At 41.3% G+C, this 20330-nt stretch overlaps 1 protein-coding gene across 4 annotated transcripts in view; it reads left to right on the plus strand.

Annotated features, from left to right (window-relative positions):
* Positions 1-20330, plus strand: part of GPD2 (glycerol-3-phosphate dehydrogenase 2) — a 262935-nt gene that overhangs the window by 123193 nt on the left and 119412 nt on the right. For all 4 annotated transcript variants that reach the window (XM_073545647.1, XM_073545650.1, XM_073545651.1 and 1 more), the window contains 2 exons: positions 16285-16419; positions 16998-17173. In XM_073545647.1, coding sequence (XP_073401748.1) covers positions 16285-16419; positions 16998-17173 — 311 coding nt within the window. The remainder of the gene's footprint in view (positions 1-16284; positions 16420-16997; positions 17174-20330) is intronic.

Here is a 20330-nt window from a genome sequence, read left to right on the forward strand (position 1 = left end):
GCCTGCCGGGGGTTGTGTGTGTGTGTGTGTGTGTGTGTGTGTGTGTGTGTGTGTGTGTGTGTGTGTGTGCAGGCATTGTCCGATGGGACTACAAGTCCCATCGGGCTATGCCTGCTACAATGACAGTGATTGACACATTAGCCTATGATGGGACAGTAGTAGTCCCATCATCCGGCTAATGTGTTGAATGTAAAAAAAAAAAAAAATTACTACATACATACTACAGTACATACATACTACATATATACAACATTCATACAACATACATACTACATATATACTACATTCATACAACATACATACATACTACATTCATACAGCATACATGCTACATATATACAACATTCATACAACATACATACTTCATATGTACTACATATATACAACATACATGCTACATACATACTACATATATACTACATTCATACAGCATACACACATACTACATACATACTTCATATATACTACATTCATACAACATACATACTACATACATGCATATATACTACATTCATACAGCATACATACATACTACATACATACTACATTCATACAACATACATACCTGCATACTACATACATACTACATATATGCTACATTCATACAACATACATACAACATGCTACAGACATACTACATACATACTACATATATACTACATTCATACAACATACATGCATACTGCATACATACTACATTCATACAACAGACATGCTACAGACATGCTACAGACATGCTACAGACATGCTACAGACATGCTACATACAATACATTCATACAATACATACATATAGACATACAGTACATATAACATAGAGTACATACTCACCATCAGTTGTCAATTTGTTCACCGAAGCCAGTGTCATCTATAAAAAATATGAAAATAACAAGCAAGCAATATACTCCCTGATCCACAGAAATCCACGAGTGTCCCACGGCGATCTCCCGTGGAGAACAGCAGCATCAGCTGATGCGACCGCTCTCTAGGGGCCCCAGGAATACAATGACAGGAGGTAGCTATCCTTCTGCACTGTATTCCTCCACCACTGTAAAAAAAAATAGTCCCTAGTCTCATTTTTGGCATTGCTGTGTGAGAAAGTTCCCATGCAGCTTTTGCCATAAAGTGAGACCAGTGAACAATAGTAACCTCTCAGTGATGCAGTGCAGGAGATCGTCGTGGGACACTCGTGGATTTCTGCGGATCAGGGAGTATATTGCTTGTTTGTTTTTTTCATATTTTTTATAGATGACACTGGCTTCGGGGAGCAAAGTGACAAGTGATGGTGAGTATGTACTCTATGTTATATGTACTGTATGTCTATATGTATGTATTGTATGAATGTATTGTATGTAGTATGTATTTTGTATGTCTGTAGCATGTTGTATGTATGTTGTATGTATGTTGTATGTATGTTGTATGTATGTTGTATGTATGTTGTATGTATGTTGTATGAATGTAGTATGAATGTAGTATGTATGTAGTATGTATGTAGTATGTATGTAGTATGCATGTATGTATGTTGTATGAATGTAGTATATATGAAGTATGTATGTAGTATATATGAATGTAGTATGTATGTAGTATGTATGTTGTATGAATGTAGTATATATGAAGTATGTAGTATATATGTATGTTGTATGTATGTTGTATGAATGTAGTATGTATGTAGTATGTATGTAGTATGTATGCTGTATGAATGTAGTATATATAGTATGTTTAGTATGTATGTTGTGTGTATATTGTATGTATGTGTGTAGTATGTATGAATGTTGTATATATGTAGTATGTATGTATGTTGTATGAATGTTGTATATATGTAGTATGTATATTTTTATTTTATTTTTTTTATTTTTTTACATTCAACACATTAGCCGGATGATGGGACTACTACTGTCCCATCATTGGCTAATGTGTCAATCACTGTCACTGTAGCAGGCATTGCCCGATGGGACTTGTAGTCCCATCTGACGATGCCTGCACACAGACACAAAGACCCCCGGCAGGCCCGCCCAGACCCACAGCAGGCCCGCCCAGACCCCCAGCAGGCCCGCCCAGACCCCCGGCAGGCGGCGCAGACCCCCGCCAGGCCCGTACAGACCACGCATCATGATGCGCACAGACCGCACATCATGATGACATCATTTCAGTAGCCAATCACAGCCACAACAGTGGCTCATTGCATTATGGGAACTTCCGATTTCGGTATCCGATATTGTAAAAATATCGGTACTCGGTATCGGAATTCCGATACAGCGAATATCGTCCGATCCCGATATTTGCAGTATCGGAATGCTCAACACTATTCGTGACGCCACCTGTGGTGCTCGGCAAGGGCGGTGTTAAGCCGACGCTGCGTGCAGATCCGCTGGGACTGATGGTAGGGTGCAGCAAGGATGTCAAAGCTCCCCACAGGTGAAGCTATAGTCCCAGGGCAGTGTAGAAGTGGTTGGCATGGGGATGTAGCAGTGCCGTAAGGGTAGGAAGCAGACAAGACACAGTGGGGTGCAATTTCTGTACCTTTACTTGATAACTGCAGTCCAGGGTCCTGATTACAGATGGTAACGGAGCAGGCTAGCCTGGAAGCAACTCAGGGATTCTCTCTCAGCAGACGGGCTGTGCAGTCTCCTTCCTAGCGCTTGTTTGAATGAAGTACTCCTAGTACTGAGTTACACTGAAGTTCCTCCTGTCAGATGTTCTCAAGAACCTTACTTGCATGGCAGACAGCTGTAGCCTTTCTCGGGGACTCCTCTACTCCTGAGTCCCGGCTCACCATCCAAGCTGCTGTTGTGCCCTCAAGTCTTAGATGGGAGTAGGGCATTTACAGCCTCCTACTCCTCTGGTGTCTGTTGCAGGACCGTTAGTATCCGTACAACCGTGGAGTCCAGGCTCCAGTTCATGCGCTCACTGTGAGGGAGCTCTCCTTTCCCAGCTCAACCTCCAGCTTCTCTCTACACGTCTGCACACTTCACCCTCCGCAGACTAACTGACCACTCCTTCCTCTTGGCCCTCAGAGAGCACTCATCCGCTTAATCCCGGTTCAGAGTTCCCCCTGCTGGCCTGGAGTGGAACTGTTGCATGCATAGATTGACTGCGAGAGAGACCCATCATTGCCTCCAAGCCTGGCATTACCCTCCCCTGGAGGAAGGCAAAGCCACTGTGGCGACCATACTCCTGGGGGCGCCACAACATCATCACATGTTTCTCAACGCAGTGATTCTAGAGCAATGCCCCCATCCCTTATGGAAAATATGTAAAAACATACACAAGCCGCGGAGACACCATCACATGTTTCTCAACGCAGTGTTTCTAGAGCAATGCCCCCATCCCTTATGGGAAATATGTAAATATATGCAAAACACAAGCTGCGGAGACACCACCACATGTTTCCCGGGGAAAGACTTGACTAGTCATTGCTTGCGTTGAGAAACATGTGATGGTGTCTCCGCAATGTTGGATGTTGATCTCCATGAGTTCATTCATCCTCATTTTTCACAGTCTTCTACTAGGCATTGCTCCTACTGGCCAGTTTCCTACTCCACACTGATGAGGGGCAATACCCCGAAACAGCTGTCTGTGGATGGATACCATGTTTTGGCATAGGTGGTTTCCTTCATTGGAGACTGCCCTTCCCGTGGTTGTTCCTTCCCGGGGAAAGACCTGGCTAGTCATTGCTTGCGTTGAGAAACATGTGATGGTGTCTCCACAGCTTGTGTTTTGCCATGCATGTGAGACCTAGTCCAGCAGTGATAATTGCCTGCTGATAAAACACTGATTATTATGAAGCTACAGCACACAGCCTAGTAAGTGATACATCGCTGGAATCAGGCTCTCTTGCTCTATGTTATGCTGCTGTCAGATTAAATAGAAGAACACTTCTGACAATTTCTCTTTGTAAGTCTTAAGTGTAAACTGATACAATATGTTCAGCTCAGTGCTGGTCCTGTGGGGCGGAGCCTGACACAAAGGCTCCACCCCATCCGACCTCCCACACTAAATATAACAAGGTCTATCAGTTTTGTCTGGATTGTTTCTTTATCATTCTTATAAGTGATATAGGATCATTAATATGCATTTTTTTGTATGATCGTTTCCACCCATTGTGTTACACAGGACTTACTACAGTTCTGTTTTTCACATTCACTTGACACGTAGAAGAATGTTTTGTACGTCTCACGGTGTGGGTTTCCTGGTGCCTTTATAAACACAAGACGTTGTGGGGCAGCGCGAGACGATCTTTCCATACTGTGCCGATGTGTATAATGTTAGATGATATCATCAAGACTTTCTGCCGTTATTTTATGTCTGTGATATTTAGAACTTTTGCATTTTTTTTCCCCTTGCTGGAATTATCGTTTTATTTTTAGGTCTGCTAAATTTAGGTCAGCGGCACAGAGAAATCCTGGAAAGAGGAAACCGTTATAAAGGAAGTGATCTAAATGTGGGGTATCAAATGTAGACCTGGGGGTGGATGTGTGCTGGGTGTTTTTATTTATTTATTTTTTTTACATTTTCTTTCCTTATTTCACCTGGGCGTAAAAAAAAAAAAAAATAGAAATGCGTGCAAATGCAAATCACAGCAATCTCTATGGGAACGTTTGTTTTCCAGTTGGAAGCTGTTTCATATTTAAAAGAGGGTGGGAGGTCTCCAGTAAAAATTGGCTGAATACAGAAAAATTGCTAAAAATAATTCCGGTGTTAGTACCCCCTCCAGCACCATTACTCTGGCAGTCCCATCAGCCTCCTTTTAAAGTATCTTTCATTCAGGAAAACTTGCAGCAGAATGTCTGTGCCTGCCTCTAACCCCCCTCTTCCCCTTTCCATAGAAATTTACGAGCACCAACTGTTATCTCCTATCTCAGTATTGGGAAATCTATATTTATTAAAGAAAGATGTTACCCGTGAATTGAGATTTATTCAAAATGAAATGGTCCAGAAGGAGAAGGCTAAATCATATTCTTCTCAAACTCTTGGATGGGTGCAAATAAGTGCTTTATTGTGGTACACTGTTTCTACAATAGATGAACAAGCATATATATTTTTTTCTATAATGCAGACAACAGCAAAAACAAGCAAATAATGTTTCGCCTCGCCAGGTCTTTTTCACGTAGTCACAGCACAAGAAAGTGATAGGGGATAAGCTTGAGCATGGAATATGTTACTGTTAGCGTCTGTGCACACATCTCGTACCGCTGCTTTCTCCTCAGCTTTATCACAGCTTATACCCCATCACTTTCTTGTGCTGCGACTACCTGAAAAAGACTCTGGAGAGTCGAAACGTGTTGTTTTTTTTTTTTTTTTTTTTTTTTGTCACCATCATAAAAGAACAAATATATCTCTTGTTCTTTATTGTGATACAGTTTTACAGTTTTCACAATAGATGAAGTTTTATTTGCATCCATCCAAGAGTGCGGAGAATATGATTTATCTGCTGTCAAAGGCTCCACTCTTCTCTACCGCCACCTCTACACCTACAGTATGTTATAGAGTTCTCTCCGGACCATCTTCTATCACGAGGAGAAAGAGGCAGATTTCTTTGAGATATATACTTTTCTTAATATGTACCATTGATTTATGTATTTTTTAATATAAAAGCAGCGGTTTCGCTTTAACTCTGCAGCGATGACACACTTTTGACCACTGTGATCAATCGCTGACCTTGGGGAAAAAAAAAACAAACACGGGGGACCACCGGAGCAACATGGGATAGGCATAAAGGATCTAACCAGGGCCCACCCGGGCCTAACCTTATAAATGGCCCACCCTGTATACAACTTTTCACAATAATTGGGTTACATTCAATTCTGACTGAATTTAGTATGGATTGAATTGAAATTGCCATCCCATTTTGTATTTATCGCCCACTCCTGGGTTTGGCTTACAAATTCTGATGTAAAATCCTGAACATATGTCTGTGGCCTAAAAATGGGCTCACAGATTATATCTGCTGTGAACTTTTCACTCCAATTATTCAAAATCGTTGGAAAAGCATGGCGATTTTGCCACATTTTGGGGAAAACTGCAGCAAAAACGGACCACAGTTGGTGAAATTGCCCTATAACTGGTTTCACACATCAGGCTTTCATGGTCCGTGTACAGACAGCAATATCTGGACCCGCCGATGGTCCCTTGACCCGATACTCCACAACCACAATGGAATCCAAAAGGCTATTGGGCTCAGTAGACCCACATTGGGTCCGGACATTGCACCCTGTACACGGACTGTGAAAGTCAGATGTGTTAAACCGGCCTGAGGAGTATGTTACTGTAGGAAAGCGATTTATAATTAGTGGTGCCCGCTCTCCTGGGATGTCCGGGAAACCTCCAACACCCCTGAAGAGTTGGCTATTACCTGGCGTAGTGATCTCCTGTGATTGTAACGAGCACATATTTTATTTACTCCTTACAATGCTCCCATGACTGGTTTTAGAAGATATATCATTCTGATGTAATACGACTTATTGGTATGTCGGACACTTGCCATTTTCCTCACGTTCTAGAATATTTTTTGGTTCTAGAGATAATAATGTATTGTTGTCTGTCTGGTTCCGATAGCAAGAACTTTTTACCTGTCGTAAGAATCATTCCTGTGTATTTTTTAGGTGAAATTCTTTTAATTCCTTGGTTTTTCTGGGGTTGATTAGTTGTATAGAATATGTAAATGACTTCCTACTGTATATTCTTCTAGGTGTCGAAAGTTTCCTACAATGCAAATAGTACCGCAGATTGTTCCAATGTGTATTTTTAGCAAGTTGGATCACTTTCTACTTTTATTCTTAGTCCCTCATTTGATTTATATATGGTACATTAAATAGAAAGGTATCAGATAGGTAGGGGTATTTGATAGATTAGATATTTGAATAGAGATTAGATGATGCATAATAAATTGATAAATAGATGAGATCCATAAAATTGATACATATTAAACTCGGTACACATTCATATTGTGCTCTATAATGAGCCCTTGCATTGGGATATCCATCTAAATCCCCAAAAATAGAATACAGATGTATCCTCTGAAGAAGCCATTACGTATAATGGGGCAGGACTTGGCTACTATGGATTCCTTTAGATCTCTATTGCATTTATGTCCTTTTTAGTTGGAAACAAAAGCACAGTCTACCACAATTATAATAATAATAATTTTTATTTATATAGCACCAACATATTCCGCAGCACTTTACTATTAGGCGGGGACATGTACAGACAATAAATTCAATACAAGTTAAGACAATTTAAACAGTGACATTATGAGTGAGGTCCCTGCTCGCAAGCTTACAATCTACAAGGAAATGGGGGGGGGGACACAGTAGGTGAAAAGTGCTTGTTATTTCAGGTCTGGCAATTATAATAAATAGGGATTTTCATATAAAGCTGCATGATCCGGTCATCAGCCCATGTGTTTAAGTGCAATAGTCAAGTATCAAGTGCAGTTATCGTGTGCATGGAGGGTGTGGAGACAGCTGAATAGTAGGGTGCAAATTCAGAATAATATTTGGAAGGAGGGAACAGGGCAAAGTTAGTTTACTGAGTAGTTGATGTGGTAGGCTTGTTTGAAGAGATGGGTTTCAAAGCGCGCTTGAATGGGTCGGGGCTAGGTATCAGTCTGATCGTCTGGGGAAGTGCATTCCAGAGAGTTGGAGCAGCATGAGAGAAGTCTTGGAGACGGAGGTGCGAGGTTCGGATTACAGGGGATGTTAGTCTTAGGTCATTTGTAGAACGGAGGGCACATGTAGGGCGATAGAGATGAGAGAGGAGATATAAGGTGGTGCAAAACAGTGGAGAGCTTTGTGGGTGAAAGAGATGAGTTTATACTGGACCCTGTAGCGAATAGGTAGCCAGTGTAATGACTGGCACAAGATGGAGGCATCGGTGAAGCGGCTGGACAGAAATATGACCCTGGCTGCCGCATTCAAGATGGATTGGAGAGGAGAAAGTTTGGTAAGAGGGAGACCGATCAGAAGAGAGTTGCAGTAGTCCAGACGAGAGTGAATAAGAGCAACACTAAGAGTCTTAGCAGTTTCAAAGGTGAGAAAAGGTCAGATTCTGGAGTTGTTTTTAAGATGCAGGTGACAAGAGCGAGTGAGTGATCGGATGTAGGGAGTAAAGGAAAGTTTGGTGTTGAATATGACCCCAAGACAGCGGGCATGCTGCTTGGGAGTTATGGTTGAACCTTCCAGGGTTATTTCGATGTTAGGTAGAGTGAGGTTAGTAGAGGGGAGAAACACAGTAAGTTTAGTTTTGGAGAGATTTAGTTTCAGATAGAGGGAGGACATGATGTTAGAGACAGCAGACAGACAATCCTTGGTATTTTGAATTAGGGTAGCGGTGATGTTAGGGGAAGAAGTGTATAATTGGGTGTCATCAGCATAGAGATGATACTGGAACCCAAATCTGCTGATTGTTTGTCCAATAGGGGCAGTGTATAGAGAGAAGAAGAGGGAGCTTAGGACTGAACCCTGCGGGACCCCGATAGTAAGGGGACGAGGAGAGGAAGAGGAGCCGGCAAAAGATACAGTGAAGGAGCGGTCAGAGAGGTAGGAGGAGAACCAGGAGAGGGCTGTGTCCTTGAGGCCTGTAGAGCAGAGCATAATGAGGAGGAGCTGATGATCCACAGTGTCAAATGCAGCAGAGAGATCCAGGAGAATCAGCAGGGAGCAATGACCTTTCGATTTAGCTGTTATTAGGTCATTATAGACTTTAGTGAGGGCAGTTTCAGTGGAGTGTAAATAGCGGAAACCAGATTGTAAGGGGTCAAGAAGAGAGTTATCCGAGAGATAGCGGTTTAGACGGGAGTGGACCAAGCGTTCCAGGAGTTTAGAGATGAAGGAAAGGTTAGAGACAGGTCTGTAGTTAGCAGTGCAGTTCTGGTCCATGGATGGCTTTTTAAGTAAAGGGGTTTTGATGGCATGCTTAAATGAGGAGGGAAATATACCTGAAGGAAAAGGTTAAATATTTAAGTCAGGTGAGTGGTGACCACTGGTGAGAGACTGCAGGAGATGTGAAGGAATGGGGTCACTGTTGCAGGTTGTAGGCCGAGCAGAAGCGAGGAACTTGGAAACTACTTCTTCTGAAACAGGCTCAAAGATATCTAGTGAGCTTGAGGTGCGGCAGGGAAGGGGATCCAGGCACTGAGGAGATTGGGCTGAGATATCCTGATGAATGTGGTTGATTTTTTTTCTAGGAAATAAGTGGCCAGATCCTCACCGCTGAGGTTGGTGATGGGGGCTTGTACTTTAGGTTTCAGGAGGGAGTTTAAGGTTTTAAAAAGTCGTGTTGGGTTGTTGGATAGTGAGGTGATGAGGATGGTGAAGTAGGATTGTTTGGCCAGATGAAGGGCAGAGTTATAGGTTTTGGGCATGAACTTATAGTGGATGAAGTCATCTACTAAGAGAGATTTTCTCCACTACCACAATGTTGTGTTCTAAAAAGAAAATGTATTTCCTCACCAGATCAGAAATCAAACATAGACCAAAATGACTACCTACCCCATTACATTGAATGGCTTCTTCAGGGGCTCCATCTGAATTCCCTTTTTTTTTTCACCAGAAGAATTACTTATATGTATTTTAGGTCATATATTTTTAATTCTTCACCTTCCTTTTGTATTTTCCTCCTTGATATTTTCACTTTCCCTCACCTAAATAGCACTGTAGATAGTTTCAACTTGTATTTTTTAGGAAGATGAAATACTTTAAGCCTATTCTTGGCCACAAAGTTGACTGGTAGACTTAAAGTAGGGAGATTCCTGGGCGCTTTGGTAATCAATGGGTAGATTTGGATATATATTAGTTCTAGGTAGATATTCGATATCAGTAGTTCACAGATAGAAGACATTGGTTAGACCCATAATAGATAACAGATTTGATATGAAGGATACAGTTATTGCAAAAAGACAAATGTCCAAGTCCAACCATATGAGACTGAATAGGTAGAGTGTTAGTTCTGTAGGCCTTCGGTGGTAATATTACCCCAGGATGGAGCCCTAATCCTTTGAACTTTAGGGCAGAGTGTTATGAATGGGAAACCGAGGAGGAAAAAAAGACAACAAGCTAAATCTCAGAAAACCAGAGAAGTTGGTAACTATGCAGATTGCAGATCCCTGATCTTATCCGCACAACTAGCAGCAGTCGTGGAGCATTCCTACGTTGGTCCTAGATGCCTCGTCACAACCGGAGAACTACATAAGCCTAAAGCAGGAAAAGAGGAAAGCTAACTGCCCCAGAGCAGACCCCAAAGGAAAGACAGCCCCCCACATGTATTGACAGTGAAGCAAGATGAAAATACAAACAAAGGCAGGAAAATAGGCAGAGCAAAAGATGGGGCCCAGGTAACTAAAAAGGACAGAAAAGGAAAGACAATGTCTGCAATCTGCCAAAAAAACCTACAAAAATAATGTCCAACACTTCTGATAGCAAAATTAACCCTGAAGTCACTAGACTTCTAAACCTATATCAGCACTCTGAAATATTCTGAGACAGAGCAAAAAAGAGGCCAATCTAATAAGGGACAAAAAGCAGATTGGCAAATACTGATTAATAGGAGTGGAATTTCAGCATAGTCCCAGCAGGGGCAGGCTGATTACACAAAAAACTGAATTGACCAACAAGAGCAAGTGTGAACATTAGCAAACAACAAACTTAACTTGAGAAGACTGGAAGAGAAGTGAAGTCCAGGACCTGAGAAGCAGACTGAATCACCAGCACCCGGATAGGGCGTCTGCTGTCATATCCAGTCTGATACTCCAGAGATCCAATCGTTATCTTCCTCATCAGGTGGCAGATCACCACCACTTAAACCAACCGCACTACCTCCTGTCACCACCAGAGGGAGAACGGAAGGGGAACTCTCAACTGGTGGAGCAGAAAATGAGTTCATGACAGCAGAGCATGGTTTCCGATGACTAGGGAGTAGAGTTAAGCAAAACAGGTCGGCCAGATTCATAAGTCGCTGACTTATGGCAAAGTCGGGTTTCGCTGACCGAAACCCGACCACAGCGTGAAGTCGGCCATGCGGTCGGCAAAACGAGCGGCAAAGTTGGATTTCCCAGAATGCTTGCACGTGACTTTTTTCAGCCACTGAGCAAGGACGTACACTGTGGGCAACGAGATGACATGTGCAGCGTCCGGGGAGAGAGAGAGCGATTTTGCGCACTTTAAAAAAGCGGTCCGGCATGTAGGTGTGTTTACTGTCCTCCACTTCCTGCCGACTTTGCTTCCCCATTGACTTACATTGGGTTTCGTGTTTCAGTTGGACCTTCGACTTTTCCCGATAGTCAGCCGATTTCGTACGACTCGACTTTTGACAATGTCGGGTTACATGAAACCCGACTCGACCCTAAAAAAGGCAAGGCTAGGGAGAGATAATTTAGATAGAAGAACTGTCCTTAGAGTTTAACCCCTTCCCGATGTAAAATGTCCTACGTGGGGTCCTAGTGTTAGGAGCAACCACACTTGGCTTCAATCTCTGCTGTATAACCATATATATGAATCTATCCATCTCTGAAAGTAGAATTTAAGCGGTTGTGATTGACCCAGATGTCTGAACGAAACTGCGTTGTGCCATTACCACTGTGGCAGCTAGACATCTGCTGTTTGCCTCAGTTGTAGCCATGTATTTCCATGAATCTCAGCCCCTAGCTGGTCTTCATGGAAGATCATCATTTTGTATATAGTACAAAAAATTTAATGAATGCATGTTCAAGTGCGCAATAGGGACTAAAAAAAATGTGTTCGTTAAAAAAAAATCTATAAAATCTTTTCCCAATTTAATGATAAGGAAATACAATAAAAATAAATAACATATTTGGTAGCACTGCGCCTGTAATAATGTGGTCTATGAAATGATAAAACCGAATAATTAGTATGGTAAATTCAATAAATTATTTTTAAAAAGCCTTAGTTGGCATCTTTGTCAATGTGCATTACTCCTCCCACCCCCCAAAAAAAGAAAATGGTAAACAAAAACGATGTACCGTATGTACCCCAAAATGGTAACAATAAAAACTAAAGCTCAACGTGCAAAAAAACCAAAACAAATGAAAAACAAGCCCTCATACAGACCCATTGACGGAAAAATTAGTAGAAAAAAAATGTAATTGCTAATATACTAATTTGGAATTGCAGTATTCATACTGACCTGGAGAATCATTTGCCTGGTCATTTAAAAAAAAAAAAAACAAGCAAAAAAAAAAAAACAATGGCAGTAATGCAATTTTTTTTTCACCAATTGACCCAGTTTGGATTTTTTTTCCTATTTTCATTATATGGTAAAATGAATGAAAAGTCAAACTGCAAAAAACAAGCCTTCGTATGGCAATGAGAAGATGATGATAATAATAATAATAATAAAGTTATGGCTCTTGGTAAAAGGGAAGAGAAAAACAAAAGTGAAAAAAAAAAACCTGAACCTTAAGACCTTTAAAAAAGAAAAATTTTTTTTTTTTAACTCAAACTTTTATGTAGAGGTGAAGTTCCTGGACCTCAGTGCAAAAAGTCCATACCATGTGCCATTTCCCATAAACGTGCCTTCCTTATGTGACGGAGGGGCCATTCTGCTCCTTCCGGCCCAGACTGTGACTGCTTCCTCTGCACCTGCTATAGTGGTTAATAAGGAGCCTATGACCTTTTATTCCTAGGGTCCAAGCACACTCCCAGCTCTCCCCTGGACAACATTGATTAAGATGTCTTTTATTCTCAAAGCTATATATTGATACATGAACCTCATTGTTAGTAAATGTGACTTTTTTCTCCTATCTCTTCCTCTTTGTTAGACTGTGTCTACACGCTGCACGCTTGTGAAAACAAACTGTAACCCTGAGAAAAATAAAATGGAAACTATCTACGCGTCACACAGACTTTTACAGTCAGACATGTAACTAAAAGAAAAAAAAATGGTGTTTGATGTAATCTACAGTGGAAATGTCAGTGGGGGAGGGCGGCTCATACCTCCGAATTAACAAACATTATAAGGGTCATTTGGTCTGATTTATGATGCTCTTGGTCGGGTATCTGCTGCAGCATGGAGCCTGGCATTGGAGGCTATTTTTCCTCCCCGCTCGGCAGTCGAATGCCCGCCATAGTCGCACGCTGTTTTTCACTTATGCAATTAGCTGTATTTATAGATTGCCTGTTATTGAACGAACAACCACGCTAGCCATATCAACTCCGCGCAGACCTGCCTTTCCCCTGCCAGACACCGTGCCAAGGTTATCGACTTACACAGGCTTGGATGTGTTCCAGCTGTTTAATTATAACGTCTCGTAAGCAGCTATTTCCACTTCCATTAGTTTATAAATGTAATACGCTATTTTATTTCCCTCATTAGCACTTCATTTAGGCGGCTTTAACTGGATGCTGGAAGATGGCCCCTGCCTCTACCCCGGACTCTTCTCACTGGGGAGAAATTAAAAAAAATTTTTTTTTTTAATTTTGCAACTTGATAAGTATCCGGGTGGACCTTTTGGATCATATTGCAGATACTTTTGTTATAATACCTCCAGAAATTGACCCTTATGGTTTTTTTTTGTTTTGATTTTTTTTTAATTCTGCATTTCAATTTATATCATGGATTTTTTTTTGTAAATTTTCAAACTTCTTGCGTATTTTACACAAAAAAAAAACAACAACTCGATGCGGATTCTGAATACCCTCCAGTCCCTAGCAAAATCCACAGTTTCAGAAATAATAAAAACAATCCAAAACTTTAATAAACAAACTAAAAAGAACTTGACTCAAATTTAAAACATACAAAAAATAATCAAAGAAACCAACCAAGCACATTTACCTACGTGATCTCCTTCCAACACTTTCCTGGAACAACACCAATCTGTGATCCGGTCTCCCACAATGATGGGTCGTTACCTGCGACAAAACTCATCATCGCCGGTGCTGGTTGTCCAGAGACCAGCGGTTGGCCAGGGATACATTGTCATGAGGGCTCGGAGTATATGACCAACATTATTCTCACAATTTGATGCAGATTTGCTTATGATCTCCACGGCTGGGATTTTCTGTAGCAAATCTATGAGCTACCAGCTTATGGATTTCCTTCCGAAAAGTCCTAGCCGTGGGGATCATAAGTAGCGTTGAGCTAATTTTTCAAAATTCGGTTCCGATTGTGATCAACGGCGAATATTGTTTTTGCAATATTCGCCGAACACAGCCGAATGTCATTGGAGTCATTGGGAGTAGAAATGGCCAAATATGTTCAGAACTGATCACAGGTTACCAATATGGCACGGATGTGGGAAAATCAGATTCGGCGACCGATTCCAAACATATTCGCTCAACTCTAACCATAAGCAAATTTACCAAATGCTTGGAAGGGCAGGTTGGTAATAATGCATTTTTAGTTATTCCGTGCTAACCAACCTGTTATGAAAGTGACCTGTCATGATAGTAGTAGCTATTTACATCTGCTAGCGAGGATATTAAAAAAATATATAGAATTTTTTTTTTTCCATGTTTGCAGTTATTTATTTTACACTCATTTATTATACTGTACATTAAGGAAAAATATATTTGTGCATCATCTTTGCGGACTCTCCTATCCTTGGCAAGGTAGGGAACCCTATGGCCCAGTTGATCGATGTGGTCAAGCGTAAGGGTCAGAGTTATACCTTGTCAATGATAATTGGTAGAGGCAGATACACCAGGAAATCTTCCTGTGAACTTCTGATTTGCCTCAAGTTACCTTCATAATATAAGAGATTTTACCAAATGACGGGAGACATGTTTCCTGCCTTTTTCCAATGGTACAAAAATATCACACACTGCCCGAGGCCAAAAATATTTTATATGTAACATAAACGTCTTTATTCATCTAATTGTCCGCTTGATGACAAGGTTTTAGGATAGATTTCACATAGATCATTTACCAGTGAGGGAGAGAATCCAATCTGGCATCAAATGGCTTCTACACGGGTTAGGAATAAGGTTGTTTGATAAAAAATAATAATAATAATAATAATAAAAATAATGTGAAACAATAAAAATTGTGATACTGCGTAATGCCAAGGCTTTCAAGTCAGCCATTTACCCTGTGTGCCAGCATTATAAGGCTATGTTCACATGTTACATTTTTGCTGTGTGTTTTTTTTTTTTTGTTTTTTTTTTTTGCAGGCAAAACCTGCTCTCTTGACAGCAAAGAAGCTGCTTACAAAAAACAAGTTTTTCTGCATTTTTTGCTGGTTTTTTGTGTCTTGGGCATGCTGATAAAGTTTAGTGCCCCCCCAAAAAACATGGTGCAACTTCCTTGGGTTTTTGCGCCAAAAACACAGCAAAATCTGAAAATTGCAGGGTTTTTTTCGTTTTGTTTTTTTATGCATTTTTGCACTTACTGCTGTGAAAAAAACGCTGAAAGAAGTGACATTTAAAAAAAAAAAAAAAAACTGAGCTAAATGAGCCTCAGTACAGGGACTGGAGAATCCTAGATACCTGCTTTTACATCAATTTCATTAGTTTTCCATGATATTGATTCAGTATAATGTTATGATCATGTCAAGAATCAAAGTGTTTTTGCGAGTTTCATTTTACATTTTTCAATTTTAATTTTTTTTTTGTCTTAGACCATGTATTGCGTCACTTTTCTATTTCTTTTATGAACTTACCAAGAGAAAAAAATAAGTTGAAATGTTGATGGCTATATGGGCTTTGTCAGGGGGATGACATTCTAGTTCTGGTTACATATTTGAATCAGATTGGAACAAAAATACAACAAAATAGTTGAATACAAATAATACATTTTCAAATGTTTACACATTTTTATTTTATTTTAAGGCTATGTGCACACGTATGCAGAAAATTTCTGCATGAAAACCGGACTTCTTTCCAGAAAACGCGCATTTTTGCCTCGATTTGTGTGCGTTTTTGCCGTGATTTTTTCCAGAGCGTCCCCAGACATATAGAAAATGGCCAGAAATGCAGAATTTACCGCGAAATTAATGAGCATGCTGCGTTTTTTTCGCGGAAAAAAAACGCATCAGTATGCACAAAAAGTGCAAAATCCATTAAAATGAATGGGAAGCTTCTTTTAGGCGTTTTTTGAGTGGATTTTTGGTAAATCCGTGGGAAAAATGCGAAAAAAAAACAGTGTGTGAACACAGCCTCAAAGATTACATTAGACAAACCTATCACGTTATAGTTGGATCGTGGGAAGCATTGACCTAAACTGACATCTTTCTTTCTTTCTTTCTTTTTTTTTTACTTGCTGCAGTTTACTTATCTGGTCGCATTAGAGCAGTGATCGGAGGTTTAGTGTAACCCGCCTGTGCTTTTGTTCACAGTTCGCAGGGGTGACGTTCTCGCTGCCTGGAGCGGCATACGTCCTCTGGTCACAAATCCCAACTCTACAGACACCCAGTCCATATCTCGTAACCATGTCGTTGATGTTAGCGAGAGCGGTCTCGTCACCATAGCAGGTAACACTGACTTCTTACATCTTAGTATCATATGACTAAACTGAAGGACTTATATTATATTTGTTCTTTCTCTGTTTTTCATTGATGAGTATTTCATTACGAGTCCAAATCGGTGTAAGGCGCTTACAATAATCTGCCGGGGAGAGTCGGGAGCTCCCGATATACATTAGGTGGTCCTCCGATCCATGAGATAGGACGACCGTCTACTGTATATCGAGGTCTCCAGAGCATTCCTGGCAGATAATCTTATTGTAGAAAATATATCTGATCCTTTTGTCCAGATGAGCTGTCTGGCAACGGCATTCTCTGCTCTCCAGCCATGTGAGGAGGATTTGGGGTAGATAGGGGCCTAATTTAGTACAAGCTACATCTGTTAGTCAGGCTGGGCGGGCGGAGATTCATTTGGATTACTAAAACGCTAATTAAATATCCGATATCTACAGCCAATATGACATTAGTTTTCTAAGTAAGTACACCAGTTTCATCAGACCTAAGATATCTACTAATAATTGATGCAGTTTGTATTGTAAAATCTGGTGACAGATCTGCTTTAATCGCTATATGGTAAATCCTATTAGGTGGAAAGTGGACAACCTATCGCTCCATGGCGGAGGACACCCTGAATGCAGCAATTAAAGCACATAACCTGAAAGCTGGGCCCTGCAAAACTGTTGGCCTCTTTCTTGAGGGTGGGAAAGACTGGGCTCCTACACTTTATATTCGTCTTGTCCAGGATTATGGATTAGAGAGCGAGGTAAATTGTCTTTACCTGATTATTATTTGCTTTCTAGATGTCTGTGTATTCAGAATATTATCGCACAACGAGGCCTTTCTGCATAATGACCTTAGTAAGTCCAGTGATCGCACTGTTAAAGGGGAACTCCACCTTGAAGAATATGTTCATCTTGACAACCATGTCACCCATCCATCAAAAAGAAAACTGTGTATACCTTTCCTTAGTTACAAACTAGAAGCTATCCTTGTGTGGTCTGAGCCTTTGTCCACACTCCCTTCCAGCTGGCCTCTACTTCTTAAAGGGGTTGTTCAGCCACGGAAGGTAAAATAAATAATACTCATCTTACCTATTGCTCGTCACTTCGGCACCAACTGTGCCTGGTGATCTCCATACTGCCTGATTAGTTCAAACAGAATGTGACCCCTGCAGTCAATCACTGATTACAGTGGTGACCAACATGGGGACCTGGGCAGCATTGGAGCAGGAGTGACGTGGGATCAATAAGTTATATAATTAATTTTTTACAGCAGTCTGAGAGTTAAAGAAAAAAATCCATCCATCTTAAAAACCTAAAGGAAATAAGAGCAGTAAACCAATTACGGTTATACTTTTACCATTCTTTGGGGTAAAAAAAATTCTGTTCTTTCAAACAGAAGACTACTGATCATACGAGCCTCACTTTCTTACCAATAATTGTGTCCTTCAATAGTGATTTCATGTTCTATACAATTGTGCCAAATGCCATTTTTCACACCCCTAATATGCAACCCGCAGGTGCAAACTATGTCTAATTAATTTTTAGGATTGTCTTTCCACTTTGGACCACCCGACTGGCTGTAATTTTTGCCTTTTATAAGCTTGCCTGAGACACCACCCTGTTAAGACTTAAAGGGTTTGTCCAGGTTTGTGGTGAAAGTTTATAGTCACTATGTGGCTGCAGAATTCTGAATACTCCCAGCTTGCACACTGCATGCTGTCAGGTTTTTACCGTGCCAGCTTACCACAGTGGGTTGTCACATGACCACAAGTATGTGATTTACATACACGCGGTCACTGTCCAACTAGCGTGCTCTGCCTATCTCAATTCACTTGTATTGAGCAAGGCCATACACGTCTAGTCTGAATGTGTCCAGAAGTATGCATATCGCATACTTGCGGAAACATGACTGTCCGTCTCGCCACTTGCACCATAAAATCCTGACGTTGTGCAGTGCACATGCTTTGAGGATCAAAGGTCTGCAGTCACTTTTATCACAAGCCAGTGTAAACTGATCATGGGCAGTAGCCATGACCGGATGGCTGCTTTACGTCGCCCCGGCACTTTACAGGAAAATTGTGTTCCCGTCCCACTGGGCTGCCCAGTGTGGGGTGCATCACACTCACGTGAAGGCCGCAGGCCTCCGCTGTTTCCAGGCCTCTATCTTCTGGAGCCGCCACACATAACTCGTGAGACCCAAAGTTCATATTAAACAGTAGTGTCCTGGACAGTTCATCAGGTGGTAACACGCAGCATTGGGAACAACACTCCTTGTTCCTGATTTCCTTAACACAGTCCATTTCCAACAATACTACCCGTTCTTTCTGGACTATCCCTACTTTGGCTGTTCCTGTCTGCCACAGGGATTTCCTGTTCAGTCCCGCAGTACACCTGGGATCCGTTACCTTCCCTTCTTACGGGTCCATTGTACGGCAGAGAATAATGCACTCCTCCTAATATCTATACAGAGCCCTGAGCTCTGGACGTTGCAGGAATGTCCATAAGGCATTCTAGTAAGGCCTCCCTCCGACTGCCATGAACTTTCTCCTTGCTGCCGCCAGCATTCCATTATGCTTGAACTTGCCTTAGTTACTGCACTTCCCTATCTGACCAACTATCAGGAAGAAGTCTGCTTTATATGAGTATTAACCCCATCCCATTGTGGGCTAGTCCCAAGCATTAACTGTACCTTATCATATGTCCCCAGCTAACTACAAGTTCCTATCCTATATTAGTATGTACTAGGCCTGTTGACCTAAATCCTAATCTATATCTTACTCTATGTTGTACACTACCGTATCACAGTCTATTCACAACATACATGTTACACTTATGTATTAACGCTACATTACTCATGCACTATATATTACCGAGATAGGCAAAAGACGTATAACACTATACACATGACGCGTAGGAGTAGGAACGTTTTGGTACAGTCCACCACTCTTATATCTGGAAAATCCCTGTAATTTTTCCACCCGATAGATGATGTCATGCGAGAAAAGTATCGGGAGGTGGGAATTTCAACTCCTTTCATTTTTTCCTCTCTCCCTGCTGACAACAAATGAACACTCAGCTGAGCCAAGCACTCGTGTATTGGGGAGTGGGGAAACGTAGCAATCCGCTCACCTACAGCTTTCTCGTGTACATGGTCAGGTCAAGACTTTTTACTTGGAACACTTTTTTATTTCCTACATGGAAAAGGAACAAGTACATTGCTTGCTTTGAAGTCATTGGACATTTTTTGCAATATACCAAAGCCAGAGCCTCTCTCCATTCTAGACATTAGATGGGGCAAGGTGCCACCATTGTTAGCGCCATATGCCCTAACGGGAAACATGACAGTGGGTCAGAAGTAACCGTCCTCCGCATGAGATCGTTGGCCCTCACCAGCAACAACCACGTGACCTCATTCTTCATGTATTGCTAAGGCAGCAGAACAATTCATCTGCATCTAATTTTGTGCCAGTGTTAATTTTCAGAAGGTATGAAATGTTTTAATTGTTTGACAAACGCCGGCTCCGCTGCCGAGCGCGCTTACAGAAATTAGCATTCCGCTGTTTTTTGTTTTTTTTTTCCTTCTTTCTTTCTTTGTGATTTCCATGACAGTCCCATCTCCGTGACATCTAATTCCAACAATACATTCGTTAAATGTGATCACAGTTGCAAAAAGTAGTTGACGCGTCATTAGTCACAGTTACATTGATACATGCATATAGTAGTATAAATGCTGGCCTAAGCGTTCACAACACTAGTCGTTTCCTCCCACACAATCAAGATTTAATACCCTCTTCAGTCTGTTTGATAAAAGCTTTGGGAATCTGACATAAGTAGCGTGCGTTTTTTTTCTTTCTTTTTTTTCCTGCTGTGCTCTGACGAGCAGAAGGAGGGGAGGATGAGGAGCGAGATGCTCAGTGA

Source organism: Dendrobates tinctorius, unplaced genomic scaffold (genome assembly GCF_039654945.1).
Source record: "Dendrobates tinctorius isolate UK_male_01 unplaced genomic scaffold, ASM3965494v1 ptg000143l, whole genome shotgun sequence".
Lineage (NCBI taxonomy): Eukaryota > Metazoa > Chordata > Amphibia > Anura > Dendrobatidae > Dendrobates > Dendrobates tinctorius.